Here is a 9,490-nt window from a genome sequence, read left to right on the forward strand (position 1 = left end):
TACGAGATCATAATTCATCATTTATTCTATTGTCACGCACTTCCCATGACTTGTACCTTCCAAACTTCATGGACGTCTCCAATGCTCCATTACAACGGTGAAGTACGTGATATGCTCATGCTCTGAAAGTGCGGGGTGTAACATTTTTACCAAGAGATGTCCCTTGGTAATTTCAAAAAGAAAACTCAAAATAATTATATCTACTCTATCGAGAAACTCCCTCGGTACATTTTATTTAATTTTCATTTATCTTTTATTAACATACTGATGGTGTCCCTCGGTACAGGAAAAAAGAAATTCAAAATATTTATATTTATATTACCGAGGGTCTTTCTCAGAAATTTTAATTTATTTTTTAATATGTACCGATAGAGTCCCTTGGTATAGTCAATTAAATGTTGACTTTAAAAAAGTCAAATAGTTTACCGAGCGATGTCCCTCGGTATCTTTAAAAAATAATTAAAAATTAAAATATTTGACTTTTCCGAGGGACGCCGTGGCAAAGTACCTCGGAATAGTGACATCAAATTTGTCCCTCGGTAACCCGCGTAGGTAAATAGCTTGTTTTTAGTAGTGTGGCTAACTAAATCTAATCTATAGCTTATTTGACCAAGCTTCTAATCACCTTATTTTAAAAAGTATTTTTTTTAAAAAAATATTTTCTGGTGAGAAGGAGTTCGCTAATCTGTTTAAAAAGCACTTTTGAGCAGCAATTAATGTTTGACCAAGCTTTTAAAAGAGTTTCTAAGTATATTTTTTTCAAAAGTATCTTTCGAAAAATTACTTTTGAAAAAATTAATTTTTTTAACTTCTGAAAAACAGCTGTTATTTGTTACTCCACAAAGCCGCTTATTTTCTCTCAAAAATCTTAACGAAAATAAACATTTTTGAATTTCGAAAAGCTTATATTATATAAAGTTTTTACACAAAATCACGTCAAAAGTCTACCTATAATAACCAAAACATGATGAAATTGCTAGGGGTTAGTGAGGAGGATGGGGGTATATTTTAATTGGTATAAGGACAATATCCTCACGATATTAATAATTCACCATCAATATCATGCATGATGTCTAATAATTTGTCTATCAAGTGGCTCAGTCCTTTAGTATAGGGCTCGGCATAACTACCGGAAACTGAAAAACCGAATCAAATCGAACCGAAACTTCAACAAACCGAGCCGAACCGAATTAGTTTGGTTCGGTGTTTGGTGTCCATCGTAAAAAAACCGAAACCAAAATAGCCGAATCGAAGTTTGATAAAACCGAACGCGCACCGAAATTTAATACATTACCCAAAAAAATTAAAATAGTGCAGGCCCATTAAGTTTAAAGCAAAAAAACTCAATTTTAATAAGTCCTCTTTTGCATTTATATCCCTAATTTTCCACTTCAATTGAAAAAATCAAATATCTTTAACAAAGAAAGGTAACTAGGATGTCTCTTTAGGATTAATGTATTTCCTTTATGTGTTTTCTTAATTATTCTTACGGTATGTATATGACACCTAGTAATCCTATGTCATGATTATAGTTTTCTGTTCTGGTGTATCCTGTTTGTTTGATTTTGATTTCAATTTTCAGTTTTATGTTTTATTGCTTTTGAGAATATGAATTAGTGTCAATGGAATCGCTTCTAATATTATATTAAAAAAACCGAATTGAAAAAACCGAAACCGCCGAACTTTAAAAAACCAAAACCGAAAGAATCGAACCGAACCGAACTAGTTTGGTTCGGTGTTTGGTGTCCACCTTAAAAAAATCAAACCCGAAATAACTAAATCGAATAAAACCGAACGCCCACCCCTACTTTAGTATCCGTCGTTCCATAATATGAATTTCAAGACGCTTTCTGCTACCAAACAGTTAGTGACCATGCTAAGTTTAACTTTTTATAATTTGTCTGTTTCTACCCATACTTAGCTCTCATTATTTTAGTTTAATCTAAATTTACTTTTTCCTTTTAAAAGTTTTGCGCAAACATGGTGCATTATTTTTAAAAGGACTTTCAGCATTCTCTCTTACTACCATGGCTTCTGACGAGATAGTCAAAGAAGTGGACGATTACTTCCGGCTATACAAAAGCGGCCGCATTGAGCGTTTCTACGACGTGCATGGTTCTTTTTACGTTCCCCCTTCACCAGAAAACCCATCAAACGGTGTCTTTTCCAAAGACGTTACTATCTCACCCCACGTATCCGCCAGACTCTACCTACCTGAAAACACCACCGATGCCCAAAAACTCCCCGTCTTAGTGCATTACCACGGTGGTGGACTTTGCATCGAATCCGCCTTCTTTACTTGGATTCACCGTTATGTTAACTCTTTAGCTTCTGAGTTAAACGTCATTGTTGTTTCTGTAGATTACCGCTTAGCCCCAGAAGTTGATGTACCAACTATTTACGAAGATTGTTGGAATGCACTTCAATGGGTCGCTTCGCATGCTAATGAAAAGTACTCCTCCAGTATTAATAATAGAGACTCATGGTTAACAAATTATGGTGATTTTAGTGAATTGTTTTTAGTTGGGGACAGTGCTGGTGGCAATATAGTGTACCATATGACTATGAGGGCTGGCAAAGAAAGCTTGAATAATGAGGTGAAAGTTACTGGATCAATTCTTGCTTATCCTTATTTCTTAATTCGAAATATAGATATTGATGAGGAGGGGTTGGCTTATAAAATTTGGGTTAATATTTGTCCGCCATTAGAGTCTGGATTATTATCCCCAATTGATAGTCCATTAATTAACCCATTTTCTGAAAAGGCTCCATCGTTATCAGGGCTAGGTTGTTCAAGACTTTTGTTATGTATGGGAAAAAAAGACTATGTAATTCCAATAGAAATTGGGGGTCGATTTGTTGAAGGGGTGAATAAGAGTGGGTGGAATGGAGAATTGGAGTTTGTTGAGATTGATGAAGGACATTCTTTTCAGATTTATAAACCTGAATCTGAAGAAGCCAAACGTATGATGAAGTGTTATGCAGCTTTCGTCCATCGCCAATGATGCCCAAAATTTGTTTCGTCAACGTGTTGGATTTGTGACATTGTTGTTTGCTTTCTCTTGCATCTTTATTTCTGTCTCGGATCGATTTGCATAATAAAACATCATTTAAGCAAGTACAAAGAAAATCGGGAAATTTTTATAAAAATATGTAATTTTCTTGTATTCAAATTCTAACTAATCACAGGAGATCATGAGATCCTTTCCTTTCATTCTGTAACTTCGCCCTTTTATTTTTCTTTTCCCTTGCCACACAATGTAAATAATCGGAAAAAAACATTTGGTGACTAATTCCACCTAAGAATCCAAGTAGTTAAGCAAGAAATTAGTTTCTTTAATTAGTATATAGTATCACAAAATTTGACTTACGGAGTGAGAGAAATGAGAATTTTACTTCATGCAAGACACAAGTTATTATATTAGTTTTGTCACTTCCACGACATGATTAGTGTAAATTAATAATGAGATCATAACTTTCATTTCAATTGTTCTTTCATTTCTTCCTCCTCTCAGCTTCACCTCTGTAATGATTAATAGACGTTTTGAAACTTTTACATGGCAACGAATATTGAAAGTAAAGTAATCTAATCAAACAAAGAGTACGTAGAAAGCAGAAACTATAAGTAATCTAATCAAACAAAGAGTACGTAGAAAGCAGAAACTACGATACCGTAGCAAATAATTTAATTGGAGACGTTCTTTAATGAATTATCGTGTTTGATTTTTTTGTGTGGTTTTTGTTTTCTTCTAGAATAAAATTTAAATCATATGAGACCGCGGAACTCATTTATTTATTTGTAAATAAAAGACCTAATTAGATTAATCCAAAAGTACTAATCAACCTAACCCATCCTTTTTTCGTAGCTAATGATTAGTATACTATATACTAGAGGTGATTAGCTCATGCTGTGCACGGGCCCGATATTTGAATATTAACATATATCACTATGTAAATAAAAGACCTAATTAGATTAATCCAAAAGTACTAATCAACCTAACCCATCCTTTTTCGTAGCTAATGATAAGTATACTATATACTAGAGGTGATTAGCCCGTGCTGTGTACGGGCCCAATATTTGAATATTAACATATTCAAAAGTACTAATCAACCTAACCCATCCTTTTTCGTAGCTAATGATAAGTATACTATATACTAGAGGTGATTAGCCCGTGCTGTGCACGTGCTCAATATTTGAATATTAATATATATATATATATATATATATATATATATATATATATATATATATATATTCAGTCGAATAAAATATCCAGTCGTTAAAATTAATTAACCCAAAAAAAGGCGCTAGATTTTCCCACAATTTTCCCCAACCCACGTACAGAATGCCATAATCCCCAACCCACCATCTTGTGCCCCCCCCCCCCCCCCCCCGGCACCCTAACCCAGAAGCCTAAACAAAAGAAAAAGAAAAACTCTTTCAGAACAGATCGTCAAGAACACGAGAATAGTTGCAATCGGTGAAATTGGAGAATCGAATATTTACAGAATTCTAGTTTGGAAGCTCTCTTTAGGTTTCCATCTCTTCTCTCATCAAGGTATCATAGTATTTTTGTTGCGAAGAGCAAAATTGAGTTACAAGCTTACAAATTAGAGGTAATTTTTTAACTTTCTCAGTTGTGTAGTTCACCAAATTGGGCATCTCTTACAATTCATGTCATCCTCCGTTTTAACAACCCTACATTTCACGATTTTTTTTTTTTAAAAAAAGAAGAAATTAGTGATAATAAGAAAAATTAGGATTAAATTGTGGCATTGATTTCAGATCCTTTGTCTATAGCAACTATGATGTGGCATTAGAAGGTGTTTTGTTTCTGCTAATATGGTAGTTGTGGTAATTGTATCATTGAAGAATTGCTTGTGATTGAGTTGTGCTACTATTTTGGTTGGCTGTTAGCGTTGGTTTTTGGCTATTTTCCATTGTCATAGTCTGCTTATTTACACTGGATATGTTGTTATTGTTGTTCTATAATCTACTTATTTATGATCGACCAGTTTGAAACCTGGAGAAAAAATAATTTAATAGCGAATGCCTTTGCAACTACCTTGAACCGAACTTTAAACAATAAGGATCCTAGTGTAAAGCTTGAATTGTTAAATGTAATAACCTATGGAACTTGTGAAGGGTGGATAGAATATTAGTAGTTGTAGAAGCATGTCAAACATTTTGAGTTCATAATTGAATGTGGACCTAAATTACGTAATTTAGTCCTTCCCTGCCAGTTGAGTTCTTTTTGCTTTCGGTTGCTTTCTAATGACGAGACCAAGTTGCTTTTCAATTCAGGAAACCATTTGCAATGCAGTGTTAACATGAGGTGTTTTTTATTCTGTCTTTCTCCAACTCATGTGTATTTGAGTGTTGTTTCAAAACGGAGAAGTTCTAGCTTGAGAGGATATATCATAAGAAGATGAACCATTGACAATTTGCCGTAAATTTTCTTACTAAATTCTTTGTTGCTCACATGTCTGCCTTTAGTTAAAAGTTTTTAGCAGCTGATTAAAGTCATTCAAGTCTTTGGTCATTCCGTATACTTTTATTTCATCTACTAGTTGTAGTTATTCTGTAATATGCTCCCTACATGTCTGTCACAATCTCGAATTATTTGGAGAAAACATGCAGTTGGAGAAGTTTTGTTCTCTCGCAGATATTTCTTGGTATCATGAACGAATTATCAGATTGAACCAAAAAAAATAAGAGGACATGGAGTATTCTGTACGTTGCCTAGACAGAGGAGGCAATAGTTGAAGTTTCTATACTGCTTCATCCTTGATTTTTCTATTCATTTTTTAAATAGAAACTTCCACATAAAGTATTTTACAGTTAATATTTTTGCCTTTGTAACAGTTATTCTATTATTCTATGGTAGGCAGGGGCGGAGCCACCTTAGGGGAAACAGTGTCACGGGGCACCGCTTCGTCGAAATTTTTCACTGTGCATATATGAAATTCATATTTTCCTGGACGGCTAAGTGAACCAACAGATGAATCTCCATTTTCATATCCTTCTCGGAACATCCAGCAATTGCTAGCTCACTGGTCGGGCACTTCGATTTTCTAGTTAAGGTCGTAGTGTGTTGTCATGATTAGGAATAGTCGAAGTGCTATTTGGCATCCCTTTTCCTATTGAAAACGTACTGAATTATTTTCTGGTGTGGCTTAATAATGCTATGTGTTTTGGTTAGATTAGATTGACTTGAATCCGTCAAAATCTCAAAAGTATGAAATGGAATCAACTTTGAAGGCTGCGAAACATTCATTCATTCCACCTGGTGCCTTAGCAAGAGGACAAGGGAAAAGCTTTAGAGCTTTGAGTTTAGTAAGAGTAAATACTGAACAAAGACCTCCGATTGGCAAAAGTAAAAAGTGTAATACAACAACTTCTTATCTGAATGAGCTAGCTCTGAATGAGAGTCTTGCACGCTCCTGGTTTTGATCCATAGAAAGACTATGTTTCCCTCTCTCAAGAAGCTGAACTGATGCAAACACTCAGAGAAACGAAATAAGTATTTTATTGTCTCATTTTGTAATCTACTTTTGTTGTTATCAGACTGGAACTTTTTTTATTATTGACTTAAATTGAAATCTGCAGGTCCATGTGAACCTTAAAAGGCAAAAAATGTGAGAGTGTCGATCAGGTGCATAACTCAAAGCTGGAGTAATGTTGAGCATCACTTTTTACCACAATCAAATTGTTGGGAAGCATCATGCCTCAGCGAGACACTTAGCTATATTAGTTAATGATCGTAATATGTGTCCATTGCGCGTACATTAATGGGCGGACATCGAGGATTATAAGCTGGATCACATGTGGGCAGCTGTGACTATAAGGATTTAAAACATGAGTTTTTTGTTTTGCCTTCTCCTTTTATTCTTTTACAAATGAAAACGAAATACTTGTGAGCTTATATCATTGTATTTGTTGAGTTATTTTCTATTTGATTTGTCAGAATCTGTAAAGAAAATAGTTGATATGCTATATTGGACTTGTGAAACTCAGTGTTATTAAAAGTGCTCGCTTCATCGCCTAAATCATTGAGGTAAGGAGACTGGCTTGTGCTTCAGAAGGCTGAGGCGACGCTGGTAGAAAGAAGGGACTCTTCTCCTCAAGAAGATCGAAGTGGAGGAGAAGCGAGAAGCATGCGCTTCGTTTATTTTAATAAAAGATGACTTTAAACAGAAAAGGATTCAACTTTCTTACTAGTTTTGCTGCTCTCTTCCTTGGTCTAGTTCTATACTTCAAGCTACAGGTATGATTATTTCTTCTTCTTCCCCTCCTCCTCTTCTCTTCTTCGTCTCGTATCTGATATCGTCGTTGCTGCTATTTTTTTTTCTTTCTATTCTTTTCTTTTATCTTATGTCGCTGCTACTGTAGCGTTTTTTCTCCTCTTCTTCTTTTCTCTTTTCTGATATCACTGCTGCTGCTGCTTTTTTTTTCTTTCTCTTCTATTCTATGACCTAATATCGCTGCTACTGCAATATGAGCATCATGGTGACAGATGCAAGGTTCAATATTTTTGCCTATATATATTAGAATACTTGTCCATGATGCAACTTCTATGTTGACATTTAATTCTTTTTATTTTGAGAATTTGCAGCCTGTTAGTTGGATAGTAGTGCATCGACTATACTGGCTATCAAAGATGTGGAGATAGCTTGTTCTCTGCATTGAATTTGAGTTCCATTATATTCTCATGAAGTAAGCTTATCTCTTATCCCTATTTGTACGGTGTATTTTGGCATAAGCAAGACTTGAGGATTATGTTACCAATACATAATAATGGAGGTGAATCATGATCGTAGAAAATTCTTATGCTATTGGTACTCCGTCTGCATTACTGCATTTTGGATCATAGTACATAGTTGGTACTAATTCCTATTATTGTGGTCTTCTCTTTTTTTCTTTCATAAGTTTAGTCTTTGCTAATAAACTGACATAAATTTGAAACTTTTAATAGGTCAAGAATTTGAAGACTGAGATAAGTTTGGTGGTGACATGTTTTTTTATGGTTATTCTATAATTAGTTACTTCTTAGTGTTTCTCTTTTCTACTTTAAGTGGCTCTTGTTATTAAATCTCATCCATAGAGATTAGAATAGTCTACACTTTACATAAAGTGCGTTGTTTCATCTTATTTGTTGTGTCATCTGCTTGAGCATGCTTCTACTTTTATTATTTCAAATTTATTTTCTGGATACAAAAGTAATTCATCCTTTTTCATGTATATAACACATCCATTTGTAATTTTTTCAGATTTGGAAAACTGAAAAATGATGTTCGATATCATTCAATTTATATCAGGTTCTATAATAACATGCCTTCTATACCAAAGCTGATTCCTTAAACATATTAGTAAAAGTAACTCGTTTTCTAATAACAGGAGTATCTGGTTTCCAATATTCTGTGTAAAGAGTTTCTCCAGTAGTTTTTTGGTAGTATTGAAAACAACTGATAGAATATGTCTCATTATTTCATATTCTTACCGATTCCTTTTGATCCTAGGCTTCAGAATCTGTGATGCGAAACCAAGACCTTTTAATTGTTTTAAGTTGATGTACTTATTAAAGTTTTGTGATTTGTTGCTATGTGAAGATAATGAGTATGGATACGGTAGAAGAGTCATGATTATTCTATTCCTTAAATAAAATACTGATGTCATGATATTTTTATTACTAAACCTATATGAAAAGTGGTTTAGGTCCTGTTTAGGAGATTTTCTCATTAGTTGCTCTAATTTGATGGAATAAAGTTATGTATGAGGTTGCATACTTGGAACTAAAAGCTGGACATCAATCAATCAGGCGAATCTTGAATTAGAATTTTGATACTCTAGAGCTTGAGTTTTACGAGATAGAGAATCCTTTTCTCTTGGCTTGCACATTCTCTTGCCTATCTATTAGGAGTTTTGTTACTATATTGAGATGACCTTTCTTCTTTTAACAGATCAAGATTTACAATATACAAGCTGGATTCTAAAGAACTGGCCTGCTACCCTTGAAGTAAGTGCAGAACAATTGAAGCAATCTACTTTGGTTTTGTTACAACCTGTTTAGAAATGTCACATTTGTAAAAGCTATAATTTTATTCTCTTTTGTTTGGAGTTGACAAATATAATGTCATGTAATCTGAATGTGTATATTTTTATATTTTTCAGTAATGTGATGATTTATTTATTTTTTCAAGTGTCCAATAATTTTTATTAAAAGCACCTGTAACAATTGGATTTGTTGGGCGTTAATGTCTTCAACAGCCGAATCAGTAGTAGTAGTAGTACTAGTTAATTGTTTTTAACGATTGGTGTGTCAACTAGCGAAGGGAAAATTTTGTCGCCAAAAGTTAGGTTTTACGACTGGAATTTGTCTTGTCGCTAAAGGATATTTAATGACCGGACTTGAAACCCGATCGTTAACTTTTAACGACGGAGCTTTTAATGACTGGTGATAACCGGGTTTTTTCTGGTCGTTATTAACCA

The 9,490-nt window shown here is 34.1% G+C and overlaps 1 protein-coding gene and 1 long non-coding RNA gene across 7 annotated transcripts; both read left to right on the plus strand.

Annotated features, from left to right (window-relative positions):
* The first annotated feature begins 1,904 nt into the window (after window positions 1-1,904).
* On the plus strand, window positions 1,905-3,214 carry LOC132610299 (hydrolase 3-like). Its single transcript, XM_060324607.1, has one exon. The coding sequence runs from the start codon at window positions 2,028-2,030 to the stop codon at window positions 3,003-3,005; it is 978 nt and encodes a 325-aa protein (XP_060180590.1). The 5' UTR covers window positions 1,905-2,027; the 3' UTR covers window positions 3,006-3,214.
* A 1,171-nt stretch (window positions 3,215-4,385) lies between these two features.
* Window positions 4,386-9,166, plus strand: LOC132610050 (uncharacterized). 6 transcript variants are annotated; one of them, XR_009570996.1, is made up of 4 exons: window positions 4,386-6,524; window positions 6,611-7,268; window positions 7,617-7,717; window positions 8,272-9,166. It is a non-coding gene; the product is annotated as an uncharacterized LOC132610050 (long non-coding RNA). The 6 variants fall into 6 exon arrangements; XR_009570995.1 differs by having other exon boundaries at window positions 6,611-7,717; window positions 8,272-8,319; window positions 8,962-9,161; XR_009570992.1 differs by having other exon boundaries at window positions 6,611-7,717; window positions 8,272-9,165.
* Window positions 9,167-9,490: the final 324 nt, after the last annotated feature.

The sequence above is a fragment of the Lycium barbarum genome, chromosome 9, assembly GCF_019175385.1.
Source record: "Lycium barbarum isolate Lr01 chromosome 9, ASM1917538v2, whole genome shotgun sequence".
Taxonomy (NCBI): Eukaryota; Viridiplantae; Streptophyta; class Magnoliopsida; order Solanales; family Solanaceae; genus Lycium; species Lycium barbarum.